Below are 15,560 nucleotides of genomic sequence, written 5' to 3'. Positions count from 1 at the left end.
TGGTGTCATTGTGTGTCTTTTGTGAGACTGAGGAGGACTTTGTGGATTGGTGTCGGACATATGGGCTAATGTTGGACCTATGGGCTTGGGCAGCACTGGGTTGGGATGCTTTCTTAATGTTCATTTTGCCTTTATATAAAACTCTCTCTTATACATAAGAGTTTCTATGGATTTGTTTCCTTAGTTTACCCAGACTAACTCAATGCTCTTCAGTTAGGTAGAGAGAGGGTTATGCTGAGATGTATTTTTAAATTATTTCCTAGAATTCAATGCTTTCTCAATACTGAACTCCATCACTTATCCAGCCCCTGTAAAAGAAAACAAACAAACAACAAAGGGATGATATATGAATGCCGCTAGGTCGGACACACAACAGAAAACTCTCAAAACCAAGGACATAGTTGATAAATACTAAATAATAACCTTTTTAACACTAGAGAGCCACTTTGGGAAATGTCTGGTGGAGATAACAAAGGCACATAAAATGGTGTTAGGAGCTTCTCTCTGTGTGCATCTAATCATACTAGAAAGTGGAAATACACCTTTGTTACTGGACAATAAGTTGCATCTTATAGGAGTGGTTGGATGAATGTGGAGCTGCACTTAGGTTCCCAGGGTTCGGCCCATTCTAAGTTCTTGTTTCTCATATAAAGGAGGCTTTAGATAAAACCATTATTCAAGCCCTGTGATCAGACACAAACAGATGATGGGAGATACTGCTCCAGATGACCATTCAGTCAAGAAATCCTTGCATCTCCTACTCTATTGATATGGTAGATGAGTTTGCCAACATGCTGCTTCTTTCCTATAAAAGGGAGCCTGAAATGCCTTGGCCATTTAGAACCATGAGACACACTGATCTGAAGTGTAGCATAAATCAAAATGAAGAATGTGCCTAGATACATGCAATTTTTAACTCCTGCTGAAGTGCATTTTCCATCTTGGGGGAGGAAAAAATGCATGTGCCATTACCTCTGGAGAGTAGCAAGACCTATCAGACAGGGCAGCATCTTTAAAATCTGCCCTATTGAGGCTCTTCTCCGGGGTAGATTTGTGCCTCTACCCTGTGTTGGAGACCACACAAAAAGGCAGGGAGGAATGACATGTTTTTTGCCTTTTTGGAGCTTGCACTTTAGTCTGTTGATCTTTGAGGGGTGAATAAATACAGGTCCTTTTCTACCTGCCCAGCATCAGCACCAACTGTCACAGAGACACAGAATAAGATAAGCAAATCAAGTGTCAGCATATTGCTCTCAACACTTAGGCAGATGGAAGTTAGGGCTTGCTAAGATCGCAATACTGAACTCAGCTATCCAAATCTAGGCAGAACTGGTAAATCAAAAACTCCTGTGGAAGTGTTGGTCCTCTAGCATAGTGGAATAGGGAATATGATATTTGCAGGAAGATCCTAAAAACAGAAGAGAGGTTTTCTTAAATATGCCCATTTGATGATCAGTTATCTTGCCCTGGAGCAAGTGAATGGAAAGCATTCCGAAGGTCAAGGACATCATTCTCGAAGGATTGGAGTGATACTATCATTTGTGGGTCAGTACGCTATCCCATCTAATAGAATAGAATTGATGCTTGTCAGGTACCAGAATGAGGGCCGGATAAGTGGTCCAGTTCAGTATCTAGAAAGCATTGAATACGAGGGAAGTAAATTGGAACCTGGCCCTATCTGGACCAGGACCAGGTAGAAGGATGTGAGAGGAGAGTACGTTGCACTTGTACACCCGGTGACATAGGCTGCGGCACAGAGATAAAGTTCAATTTAATTTGTCTCTAGGGGTCTTTAGTCTTTAAACTTCTGCACCAGAGATTCCTAGAGAAGCTAAAGTTGCGTACCATACGGCTAGTTGGCAGAGAGAAACATGGTCCGGATTCTGAGATGCCCTTGAGAAAAGTATGTGGGACACCAGTAAGTTTCACATTCAATTCAGTTAAATCATTGACTATAGTTTGTTGGATGGCTTGGGAGCTGGTGCAGGAGACCCATTATCTACTGAAGAGATAAGCATGCCTCTAGAAAGATGGTGACTGTAGTCGAACTTGTATGAGGAGTACGAATCCCCCGTCTGCGGGGTCACAGATGAGGAAGATTAACCTTATTTTGAAGGATTTGGGAGACTTGTACTCGGGTTGCCTTTAAGGATGAACTTTTGGAGAGAGAGAAAGCCGTGCCTGGTGGAGTCACAGCAAGAGCAGAGGAAAGGAGTCAAAGAAGTAGAGCAATGCGGGTGGGGATGGTTAAAGACCGAAGAGTGCTTGGCTGAAGAGTTGCAGGCTTATCCTATGGGCTTGTATTTCTCCCCTTCTTTCCCCTCTCATATTCACATACCGAGTAAATGATGTTCTTATGTATGATGGAGCCCCCTGTATCAGGGTAATTCTTAACTTCATATGGTTTTTCTCCAGCTTAAGAAAGCCTATTGTAAAACATTCAAGTGAAGATAATGAAATTATTGAGGTAATTTAGACTTTTTAAATATGCCCCTTCAAGGAAAATCACTACCCAATGTTACCTTTTATTAGTAGTAATGGAGTTTTTGCAGGAGATAATTAGTTGTGAGAGGTGTTGGTGGTAGATAGCATTATGGTGTGTCACCAGGGTGTTATATTTTAAAGAAAGCTACTATAGACTATGACAAAATATGAACAGAATTCAGTCTTACAGAAAGGCTGGGGCCACAAGGGACGGCAGGGATTCGAGAAAGGAGGGGCTAGGACTGTCCAGAGTATTACACTTGCCTTCCTTGTCTCTAGGACACTTTTTGGTGTGAGGTGACTTGGGCTGATCACAGCTCCAGTGTTTAAAGCTACTGACTGCATTTCCCACACTTAGATCCCTGATGCTTCTTCCTGATAATGGGGGTCTTATATCCTTCTAGTGTCTCAAGATGGGGCAAACAAAGTAGGAATTGATTTAGGAATTTATCTCGCAGCCTTTGGTATGGGATAGCTTGGAAACCAGTACAGATCAACTCCAGCGAACTCCACAAAACTTTGTGAGTCAAGAAATTATTTGCTTCCCAATCTTTCCAAGGAAGACTCTCCTGCTACAGAAAGTCTCTGTATTGTTCTCCCTCTACTTCTCCCTCAAAATACACTCATGTCATGGATATAGTTACACAATCAGAGGATAAATATAATATTTGAAGTCCAAATAAGTAATGTCTTCCTTCAGGTGTTGGAAGCTCAGTCCATAAACCCAAGGCTGGTGGGCACAGTGAATGTGTTCGTGATGTGCGCCTACCATCTAGCTCAAGGGGTCAGAGGAAGAAGACCTCCATTGGTCAGTGCCACCCATTCATTTCCCTCCAGTACAGAGATTTTAGAAATAATCACCACACCCCGCCCCAGGATGATTCAGGATGGGAAAGGGAAACTGTGTTTTTATCCTTCATGATAAGTACTTCTTAGCACACTTTTGAAATCACTCTATTGTGTTTTATTCACATCCCTACCTTTTTTTTATATCCCTACCTTTAAAGTGGGGTGAAAGGTGGGTTTTCTACTCCTATAAAGAGTTACAGCCTCAGAAACTCACGGAGGCAGTTCTACCTTGTCCTATAGAGTCGCCGTGAGTCAGCTTTGATGCCATAGCAGTGAGTACGAGTTTCAGAGACCTATAGAATCGATACACCAAGAAGCAAATATCTCCAATAACCTTCATTTTGGTGTGGAAATATGCTCCAAGAGGCTGGTCTAATGCATTTTCTATTTCTAATTCAATGCATTTGGATCTTAATCATTTATTTTGTGGCTCTCTATATTAATAGCAGTATAAATGGAAATACCTTAAATTGGTGCTTTTAATAAATTTATAATGCAAGGTGCATATATCATTTTAAATGTTCTATAAGCAGTACAAGAAGAAAATTCAGGTGAAATTAGTTGTTCTATATTATTTTCCATAAACATGCCCAAAATATCTTTTCAACATATTATCAATATTTTAAAAAAGAATGAGCTATCTTGAGCCGTGGATACAGGAAGCTCAGGAAACCATCGCTAGCACCAGGTCTCTCTGCTTATCTTAGTGATATTTTCTCCCTTTCCCTCGCCATAAGGCTTGTGCTCTACCCTCTGCTTCATCATCACTCTTTTTATTCCCTTTTAGGCCAGATGGATAACTGCTTTTATGCTCCACAGGGACTTTTGTCCCAGACTGACCCTCTTCAGTCCCTCCCCATAGGTCTGATTCTAGGGACAGCCCCAGGGAGACTATAGTAATTGCTTTTCTCAACAGGACCTTGGCTTCTTTGTCCTGGAGTCCCGTGGACAAGAGCCAAAGATGACCGCTCCACCTGGACACCGTGTTCTGCCAGGGGCTCGCTGTCAAGGTCCCTGCGCATCTTAAATTGATTCCCAGAGGGAAAGTGGGTCATGCAGGCTTGACACTTTATACCACTCACTCCTAAGGTCACCATCATTTGGTAGTCGCCCTTTGTCCTGGGCTCCTGGGACCAGCAGCAGGTGCAATGTTTCTGATTCCAAACACAAGAGGGAGGAAAGCTGTTTAACCGCCATCAGATGCCAAGCCCCTTCTTGGATTGAGAAGAGTTAAAGTACGTATCTCCTTTTCCAGTGTTTCTATGATTCACGTTGTAAAGGTAAATAGTGTCTCATGAGCTTGTGCCAGAGATACACATCCAGCTGCACCTGTGCAAGCACACGTACATGCATGTACATGTAAGTCCACCTGGATCCACTGCGGTACAATGTAAATGAATTCCTTACTTGAGTTGCAGTCTAAAACCATCAGCGTAGAGTCCACAAAAGCAAATGCTATCCGAACTTACAGCTCATTTGTCTAAGCCATAAAGCCAGGAAGTAATTCAGTAATAGTGTAGGGGCCTTGAACTATCCAAATGCAAATGGGAAATGCCCTGGTGGTTCTGACAGGAAGGAGATCCTGGTGGTGTTGTATGAATCACGGCAGAAATACCCTCAGAGCTGAATGGAGCTGGACTTCTCTTGCAAGTTCTTCTTCCATCACTATTTCAGTGCCCCCAGTGATTTGTAGGCAGGATATGTGGAGCCCACAGAAAACACCTGTCCACCTGCTGCCACCGCCAGTGGGAGGACACGGTGATGAGAGAGCATGCTGAGCATGCTCATTCAGAGGAGTGTAGGAGATGGCTGGCTGGCTGGCTGGTAATTTAAGCAATGAGGTGCTCATATTTGAGTAGCAGGCAGGGGTGGGCATAGCAGGAGTCCCAGGATCAGTGAGTTTATTTCCCAGAGTCAGACCTGTGGGTTTTCTGCCCACAAGTGGATAGCAAGAACTTTGCAACATGTTGAAGTGCCGGGGCTGGGGAGCCTGCTGACTCGAGGTGTCAGTCTCTAGGGATCAAGCAGAGAAAGTCAGCTCTGTGGCCAAAGAGAAAGCCAACTATTCTCCCACATAGAAAGTTCTAGAGAAAACCAGATTTCTTTCTTTGGCTAAACATGACTGGCAATCGGGTTTAAGAGACGCATCTTTCTAACTAGTTTTAAAGACCGGGTTTATCAGAGAGCCTCATGTTCCCTGGGTGAAGGTCGGAGTCCAGCCTTCCTGAAATGAGCACTGACATTCAGCAGCTGGAGCAGGAAAGCACGAGGACTCCACGGCCCTTCCCCAGATCTAGCTTCTGTCCTCAGCCTACCTGCTCCTTCAAGGTAGTCACCTCACCAAGGTCGTTGCTGGCCAGTTGTCAAAGTCTCCTGATGGTGCCCATCCAGATGATCTTATTCTCTTCCGGACAGTCTCTGTTCATATTTGGACTTGCTTCTATTGGGTTGGCATTCTCCTTCAGAACCAGTCAGGTCCGTAGGGGAGGAAAGGGAAAGAAAATAGATCTCATCAGCATAATGGCATCAAGCAACAGAAATTCTCATTTGTGGAATTCCCTCTCTCCCCGGTGTCCTGTCAGGGGTCAGTCAAGGAATCTCCAGTAGTAAGGATCCAGGAGGAATGTGGATATTTTGATTTGTATTTCTTTACAAGAAACCTCCCATCCGGCCTTTTGTTCTTGTACATTTTTCAGTTATAGAACATGCTGGAACTTCTATGTGAATTCCAGAGGGCTATTGCTTTGATGTGGGGCGCTGTCATGCTAACCTCTGTCCTCATTACTCAGCATGCGGTCTTAGAATGAATACTTTTGTGCGGAATTTGCACTTACCCCAAATCCTCCCGCAGGAGAAAATCTCTTAATCCTCTCCATACTTGTCTTTTGGTGATGTTCATCTCCGGTCAAAAATCTCAAGGGTATGCAAATCCCAATAAAGTGGGGCTCCTGGCAAGAATTCTCTGCATTAGCTCATGTACCCTTTACCGGCCGACAGAGGAAAAGAGGGAACGTCAGGGCTCATTTTGCCTCTTTCAGAGTGACCACTGGCTGAGACCCAAGGATGAGATGCGAGCTATCCAAGGTGAGACAGTAGCTAGTGGAGCCCGATCACAGGCTGGGTAATCTGCCCCAGGAGTTTCACCTCTTTTCTTATTGGGATGCCTGGGTTTCAATCATTAAGGCTTGTCTTTTGATGTCCTCAAAACCTGTCCACAAAATTCCTACATTGAGAGAACACATATTCTCTGGGAGCGGTTTCTCCTTCCTTATTATCAACCGCTCCCATCTCAGAGGGCATATTTGACCTTTAATTATGAGTAAAGAAAAAATGTATAAAACCTTGGTGGGGGTTGTGAGGGGTGGGGAGAGGATGGCAGATGGTTTAGAGCAGTAGTTCTCAACCTTCCTCATGCCACAACCCTTTAATACAGTTCCTCATGTGGTGGTGACCCCCCAACCATAAAATTATTTTCGTTGCTACATCATAACTGTAATTTTGCTACTGTTATAAATCAGGCGACCCCTGTGAAAGGGTCATTCGACCCCCCAAAGGGGTCATGACCCACAGGTTGAAAACCGCTGGTTTAGAGGGAATGGGACTTCTGAGGATTTGTAAAGCACAGAATCACATGGCTAAAATTTATTTTCTTTCTTTTTCTTTTTATTCAGAGACCACAGAGTATTTCTCATCATGCTCCTCCTTATTGTTTTTGTGGGGTTTTTTTGTTTGTTTGTTGTTTAACCTAGCACCTCTGGAAACTACTGGTCAAAAAAAAAATTAACGATGCTTCTCTCAAGATTCCCCCAAGACTGTAGGGTTTTTGGCCCAACTTGTTTCTCCATTTCTCACTCTTTTTCCTAGGTAGCAGGGATCAAAGGGATATTCCTGGCAAACAAGAAGGTGGACGAGCAGGTGAAGACGTACATCACGTACAACAAGGGCAGGGATTGGCGCCTACTACAAGCCCCGGATGTGGACTTGAGAGGGAGCCCAGTGCACTGCTTGCTGGTCAGTTGCCCAGTTGACATTCACAGAAGGCTAATTATCTGGGGATGGCTTCTTTAATCAAGAAACCACTGCTGGTTTACTATAAACTCCCAGGATAGGCTTCCCTACCAATTGGGTGGGAAGTTCAGTTGAATTTCATAGACCGAGAATCTATTAATCCCCTCTGTGTTCAGCTCTGTTTAAGATGACTAAATGTATACAAGAGAGCTTCAGAAACTTTATGAGAAAATCCCTTTATCTTTTCATTCCATTTTTCTGTGGAGTTTTTGAAGTGCCTAATATTAAGTGCCTAATGTCCTGAACTCAAGGATCTAAGACAGATATTAGTAGCAGTAACCTAGCAGCTAGCTGCTGCTGATGTAACAGCTGAATTACTGCTCAACAAAGGTCAAGGTAAGCAAGGTTTGCCGTGGCAGCCTAGGAAAGGCCAGGTTGCGGGTTAGCTCCCAAGGTTCTTGCTGCATGGAATATTGTGATAGACCCTGTAGAGGGCATTGATAGATGAGTGACAGTAAGGAAGAGAATGGAATACAAAACATTGTGGATGAGAGGGAGAACAGGAATGAGCCGAATAATGGTGCTCAATTCACCTCTTGGTGTGAAGATACTGGCTATCTTAACAGAGAGGACTCCTACCCACAACACTTTGCTGTTTCTTTTTGTTGTTGTTATCTTGATTTTTTTGGAAGCCTACTTATATTTTATTTTATTTTTAAAATTATTGTATTTGGGGCTCTTACAACATTCTATACATCAATTGTATCAAGCATATTTGTGCATAGGTTGCCATCATCATTCCAAAACATTTTCTGCTTGAACCCTTGGTATAAGCTCCTCTTTTTCCCCCTCCCTCCCCCACCTTCCCACACTTGTGAATCCTTGATCAATTATATATTGTTATTATTATTTCATATCTTAAACTGTCTATTGTCTCCCTTCACCAACATGTTTGTTATTTGTCCCCTTCAGGCTGGTGGGCAGCTATATATCCAACCTTGTGATGGGTTCCCCCTTTCTGCCCCTTCCCGCTCCCCAACCACCCCCTTACCCTCATGATACTGCTACTCCCACTACTGTTCCTGAGGGGGTTATCTGTCCTGAATTCCATGTGTCGAGAGCTCTTATCTGTACCAATAGTGTTCACTGGTCTAGCCAGATTTGTAAAGTAGAACTAGGTCATGGTAGTGGGTGGATGGGGTGGGGGGAGGAAGCATTCAGGAACTAGAGGAATGATGTGTGTTTCGTCGGTGGTGAACGGCACCTTGGATGAATACTACTCATCTTTTGTGCTTGAAATGATACTATTCTCTTCTTCGTTTTAGCCCTTCTGCTCCTTACACCTGCATTTGCAGGTCTCTGAGAATCCCTATTCTTCAGGAAGAATCTCTAGCAAGGAGACAGCCCCAGGACTTGTGGTGGCTACAGGTAAGGAAAACAGTCTTGGGGCCTCTTCTGGAATAAGTGTGTAGTGTAAGCTCGTTTGGGACCATGCACCCATTTGGGCATCAGGTCCGAGTCAGGGGTGTTCTCCGCAGAAAACAGGTTGGGTTCATGAGTCCTTAAGTCCATCTTTGGATCCCAAGTGCAAAGGGCTGCAAGCATTTGTCACTTCTAGTCTAATGCCCCCTCAGAGGTGTCCCCAGGGTTGAGCAAGAGGCCAGAGTTGCTGTCAATGTCAACTAACTGATGAGAGAGAGTGTTTGTGCTGGAGAGGTCTCCCATTGGGGAAACATGATATATGAACTTCCCAGCTCACCAAATAGAAGTTGGGGTCACTTTCTTTGTACACAGAGGATTCTCTACAAAACGTCTTTCCCCAGAGCTGTTTTTAATCAGCAGGTCTCTGGAGCATGTAAAGGTTTGTTTACACATAATTAACCACTTGGCTTTGAGCCTGGGAGAAAGGGCAGAAAAACTTAAGGTGGCAACGTTAGAACCACTGTCCACCAATCAGAAATGAAGATAAAGCAACTTAGAAATGAAAAGGAAAGTCTCTGGGGAAATGTGCTCTGATTTGCATGCATTTGATTTACATACACCTCTACAGGAATACATTGATGGCATAAAGCCAGGCGGGCTTCTTATCTTAGAAGCGAGAGCCCTGGTGTTAGGCAGCCTTATTTTTTATTTTATTTTTTTTAATGAAAGCAGGTGAATTCACTGTGGGTTTCAGAGTTGGTGCATTCTGGGATTTTTCCTCATCCACCTGGAGTTCTGGAGTTACTGCTGCAGCTGACTCTTCTCCTAGACATGAGTGCCCTTGAACCTCCAACCGTTTGCACTTTTCCATCCCACCAGTGACCACTCCCACTAGTCAGAGCGACTGCTAGTGTCAGATGCTGGTCAACTCTTCTCAGGTGTGTGTGGGTAGGGTCTTCCGTGTCGACACCACCCAGCCCGGGGATCCTGGACTCCTGCCGTTCTTACATCCCCACCTCGCTCACTAATCTATGTGGGATGGAGCTCCCCGCCCAGGAGCAGCTGCGTCTGCTGCTTCTCCCAACGATCAATAGTAGGCCTCTGGCTAGAGTGGAAATAACAGTGGGAAACCACGATCGATAATGAAGGTGAAGATTATTTGAATGCTGGCTAGGTCCATTGTTCTATGTGATTTAGGGACTCTCCAACTTTCTTCTTGTCATTGGTAAAATGAAATAATCGTACTAATGTAATAGAATCGCACGATTAAATGAAGCAATGAACATCAAGTGCTTAGCACAGTGCCTAGGACATATTGCTGAAGACTCACTACACATGACCTCTCATTATCACGAACACTACAGACAGTAGAACCAATCTTGTTTCCTCGGAAGAATAAGCGTGCTTCTCCTTTTCCAGTGGGATCCATAAGCCATGTGCTTATGCTGTGCTGTATACAATTAACCGAACTCAGGGGCCCTGTCCTCAGGGCACAGAAACACTGACACTCGTGGATCTGGCTGAGTTCTTTAACCTCAGAATGTCATTGGGGGAAAAACCATCTGTAAAAGGGGGCCCTCTTCGACCCTCCAGGGCATTTTAAAGGTGGAAATGGAAGAGAAATGTCTGCACAACCAGACTGAATGCTGAAAGCATTCCTGGTAGCTGCTCTGACCAGCAGATTCCTCTAAACCTCTGAGTGATACGTCTTAGGACATTGACAGACATGCAGACATTTGTCTTGACCGTGGTCTTCCGATCAGAGATTGTGGACACGGTCTCGTAGGATCTGAATATGTCCAGAGATCGCGTCATGCTGTGTACATCTTTTCTGTCCCATCACCCGGTAACAATCTTTCTTGTCCTTATCATTAGCATCATCTCTTTCATGGGCCATTTAAGTTGACTGAGGGTATTTAAAAAATAAATTAAAACCGATTTCGTCCTGAGTCTAGAGTTTTAATCATTTTAAAGCCTCTAAGATCACTCTAGTGGAACTCTGAATAGGAGTGTTCGGATGCCGGTGTAAAGACTTTCTGAGTAAAGGGCATGAGATAGAGCATAAGAAGTCATACCCAGATTCATAGCTCGGGTGGCCTGTGCCTCTGCCTCCCTCTTTCTCTACCCCTCTGGGCCAATATTGCCCATCTAGTACCGCACACTTCTGTTGAATCTGAGTATGGCCCTGAATCCCAAGCACCTAGCTCCGGGGAGCTACCATGAAACAACCAGAATGGACATTTGTTGCCCCGTTCCTCTTCTGAGTCTTCAGCCGGTCTGCCAAGCGCTGGAGTCTGCATTCCAGGGAGCTGCCTACAGAGCCGCTCCCCACTCGACTCCCAGCCACTGAGCCCTGAGCCCCGGGGTTATTTTTGGAAGCCCGAGTGTCAAAACAAGTTGGCTAGCTGTGTGCTACCTGGTGCTGATGGGAGCTTGACAAGCCGCAGCCTGGATTTAATTTCTCATTTTGAAGCATTAAATGTCAGGAGCTCAATTAACATTTCCATTATTGCATTTTTATTGTGCTCTTATTTAGGCTACAGATGTGTGGGAGATAACATTCCCTTTCTGATATTTTTTTAAAGAAAAACTATCAGCCAATATGATAAATTCTTACATGTTTAGGATACCTTCCTGGTTCTCAGTCGCTCCCAAATGCACATCAGGTTTGAGACCTAACTCATTCATTTGTTTATTCATTTATTCAACCCACAATTATTTACTGAGAAACTGAGGACTACAATGGGGACATTGATCTAGCTCTAGGAGGGAACTCTGTCCATTGAACAAGCAGAGGACATGTACATTCCCTGGGAACTATTTACCACTTTTTCAGATTCAACTTGAATAGAAAATGATGAACTGCAAGGGAAGGAAAAGAAGAGGAAGGAAAGAGGGTGTGAACGGATGCGGAGTGTGCTCACGGTGGGCGAGAGTCAGCTGGCTTCTTCCATGCTTGCTGGGTGTGGTGTGATGGGTCTGGACTTAAGTTGGACTCTGTATAATTTAGATCACATGGTGAGCACCATGGATTTACCACAACATTTGTTTCCTAAAGCTACCATAAAGATAGCACCACCAACGAGGGGTTCAACACAACAGAAACTTCTTCTGTGGCACTCTGGAAGCTTGAAGTCTGAATTCAGTTATCGACAGGACCCTCTGGTCTCAGAAGGCTCTAGAGGCAGACCGTCCTTTTCTCTTCCCGTTTCCGATCGCTCTTGTCGTCCTTGGCTTGTGGCAGTATACCCCATTCTCTGACTCGGGCCCCCCCTAGCCCAGTAGGACCTCCTGTTAACTTCACTAATTACATCAGCAAATGTTCTCTTTCCAGAGAAGGTCACATTCACTAGCATTAGGGCTAAGGCTTCTGCATATATTTGTGTGTATGTCTGGGCAGGGGCATAATTCAACCGGTAGTAGTCACTCATCGGCCAAGGTCTCAAATGTGTGTGGGAAAAACACACAGAGATTGACACCCAACAATATTTCTCAGGCTAAATTCTACACAAGGAATAAGGAACCTAGAGTCCCCGCATTTTCATGTGTCCACTATACTTCTTACTCCTGCCGCTGCCACTCTTAACTCTTCCGGAGAGCACGTAACATTGAGATTGTGATAAGAGTTGTATGAGCCCCTAATAAAACGATTAAAAAAGAAAAGAAAATATAAACATATTAAAAGAAAGAAAGTTGAAAGATCATCACTACACAGTGAATAGTGCAAGAGATCCTAGCTAATCAATGGACTTTTTCCCCCCCAGTCTTACCATTGAGAGGCACAGGGTGATATTCTTGTCATACTACTCACTCACTCCTTTCCCTATTCCCCATATTGGACTTTTCTTCCTGCTGGATTTTTGATAAAATACCAAGAAGGAGACTGTGTATAGCAACTGAAAACCCCAGTCGTCAAACCTGTGTCCTCTGCTACCCACCCACGCCCAGCTCCCAGCTCCTTTAATCTGCAACTTGCCTGACACTTTCCAATGATCTGCTTGTATTTCAGGCAACATTGGCCCGGAACTCTCATATACTGATATTGGTGTGTTCATCTCCTCTGATGGGGGCAACACGTGGAGACAGGTAACTGGGTTGATCCAGGGACAGGGAAGAGGCATTTAGGACAGTTTCTGACAACCGCGTTTCTTCTTGTGAATTCTCAGACATGTTTTGCAAATGCATTGAAGCAGTTTTGTGGCTTTGGGAAATGCAGCTGGCAGGTCACAGGGCCGATGGGCTAAGACAGGGATAACCACTGGGCAGGGACTCGAAGGAACTGAAATCTCCCAGTCTCTTCATTCCCCCATTCAGGAATGCATAGTGAACAGCCACCAGCTACTCAAGACTGTAGGAGACACAACCCATGAATCCGTGTCTAACAGTGATGCATCGAGAGGTCATAGCAAGCAGGTGTCGTCACCTCTTGGGCTTTCCATTCTCCACAAGCCGTAGAACCATAGACATCTGTGGTGACGTATCCGATAGGCCCAGCCTTAATGAAGTATGACAGACATATGGCGATAGACGAAATTAATTCTATTTTATAAATATTTGTTGCCAATAATCTCATCACCATGGAAAATGTTATTATATCGTTATATAAAGTATATTATATAGTAACACAGTAGAACTTTCCATGGTGATGAGATTATTCTCTATCTGTGCTGCCCCATTGAGCCCTTAAAATATGGTTGTTGAGACTAACAAATGAATTTTTAAATTTTATTTCTTATGATTAATTTAAATGGTCACACATGGCTATGATATTGGATGACAGCACAGAAACAGAATGCCAGCTATCAGGCACATATCAGGACAGGCCATTGAACTTACCAACTCTATTGCAAGATGATAGTATTATTTTAGTGTCATCAATAACATACCCAGGAAAAGAAGTAACTGATTCTACAACGGAAAGGTGGAAAGTCTTTACAAGAGGAGGGAAGACATTGTGAGTGGGAACAGTGAGACTGCTTCTGCCCAGAGAAGATAAAAGAAGAGAATCAGCTATCTTGATAATCATAGTGAAGTCACCCCTGCAATCTAGTTCGACCAGCTCTTATTTGGATCCCGTAGTGAAGATTAACATCACCATAACCAGCAACAGCATCGCAATCACCACTCACTCTCATCACTACCACTATCAAGACATTTACCAAGCATCTATTAGAGAGACACACAACCTATTGTAGGTAGTGTAGGGTATACAAAGGCAAATACATCGAGTCCTGCACAGAAAGCCATAATTAGGTGGATAGGGAACAGACAGAAAAATCAGAAAGATCAGGCATGCAAAACATAAGCTAACCCATCACAAGGGTCAAATGAGGCTGGAGGCAGGAACGCAAGCTCATCCTAGACAGACACTCTGAGAAAAGGACGTTCCCAATAGTCAAATAGTTGTTCCTCTACATCACGGATTAATTCACCTGGTCAAGCAGTCACTATAACATCCCCTCTTTTTTTGCCATCATTCCTCAAGCTTTCTTTCCTCTTTTCCCAAACGCCCAAAGACTCTGGCTTCGGCTCCAGCCCTGGACTAGGTAAAAGTTAGCTGTGGTCAGCACAGAAGCATCCAGAGGAACGTGGGATTGTAATAGCTTCTGCCGCCTCCTTACTGCCAATGCTCTTGTGGTCCTCAGCCTCCGCTTCAAGCCAGCATCCCCACCATGTGGCTTATTCCCAAAGCCTCTGAGCAGTGTAGGCTCAGAGTCTCTATTGGAACCATTAATGAATTGATAATAAAAGAATCTTTAGTTCCTTTTATATTATGACTCACCATTTTTATGGACATTTTTCTTTCCTTAAAAAGGAAAAGCCAAAAAGAAACTACTGAGAGCTATGGGGCTAAGAAATTGTTCTAGGGGAAAAAAGATACCAAATTCAAAGACTCTTATGGAGACTTCCTTGATAAAGCCCTCATTGGGCAAATCCAAATCATCCAGATGAAAAAGTCCATCAGTGTGAGGTCATATGATGTCCAAGGGATTCCTGGGCCTGCAGATAATTAGAGCGTGGGGAGGAGAGGGATATTGTTACAAAATCATGAATGGTGGCAAATCACTTTATCACTTTTACAGGCAGGACCATGAAAGTGGGGCAAAGGACAGGACTGGGATATGCACGCAACCAAAGATTAGAAAATTTGACAAAATTAGTTCTGCGACCCTCCCTACACCTGGCTACTTGATGGTCTGAGGATGGCCTATGACTATGTAGCCCTGGTACCCCAACCTCCACTGAGGGTGGGCCCAGTCTAGCCCCCAGAAGGTGAGACCATCCCTCCTTGGATTGTCAAGGGGAGTCAGAATCTAATTTCAAGTATACCTTACCCGAGGGCAAAAAGAGTTTATGTTCAGAAAGAATGAAAATGGAAATTAAACTTATATCCATACTGAAAATGGAGTTAAAGTTTTCATTGTAAATTCTAGCATCCAACAAATCAAGTGTTTTAATTTAAGCCCTGTTACAAAACTCTTTACTTATCTTTATAGTTCCTGGGGGGAATATATGTAGGAGGATCCATTCCTCCTATCTCCTCCCCTTTAAATCTGCCTATACTGTCTTAGCTGTTTTAGTGTTTATAACATAACTCACCATCCCCATCTCATCACCCAGAGCTCAAGAGCCACCATCAGTGGTTACAAGTTAGAAGGATTCTCCAAACTAGCTTTCCTCCAGAAGATCTAAATTTGAGGGTTGGTTCTTTCCTGAAAGAGAAACGTTTTTCCTATTGTAGGTTGGAAATATGAAGCTCATAGCTAACAGAATTATTGTTATATGTGAGATCAACA

General features: G+C 43.8%; 1 protein-coding gene across 1 annotated transcript in view; it reads left to right on the top strand.

Moving 5' to 3' along the window:
* Positions 1-15,560, top strand: part of SORCS3 (sortilin related VPS10 domain containing receptor 3) — a 689,619-nt gene that overhangs the window by 577,643 nt on the left and 96,416 nt on the right. The window contains exons 11-13 of the mRNA XM_004700938.4: positions 7,198-7,344; positions 8,667-8,769; positions 12,773-12,849. Coding sequence (XP_004700995.2) covers positions 7,198-7,344; positions 8,667-8,769; positions 12,773-12,849 — 327 coding nt within the window. The remainder of the gene's footprint in view (positions 1-7,197; positions 7,345-8,666; positions 8,770-12,772; positions 12,850-15,560) is intronic.

This window comes from Echinops telfairi, unplaced genomic scaffold (genome assembly GCF_000313985.2).
Source record: "Echinops telfairi isolate 266 unplaced genomic scaffold, ASM31398v2 ScPeMD7_70;HRSCAF=299, whole genome shotgun sequence".
Taxonomy (NCBI): Eukaryota; Metazoa; Chordata; class Mammalia; order Afrosoricida; family Tenrecidae; genus Echinops; species Echinops telfairi.
The sequence above is the reverse complement of the archived record's forward strand: the minus strand, read 5'-3'. Positions and strand labels throughout refer to the sequence as shown.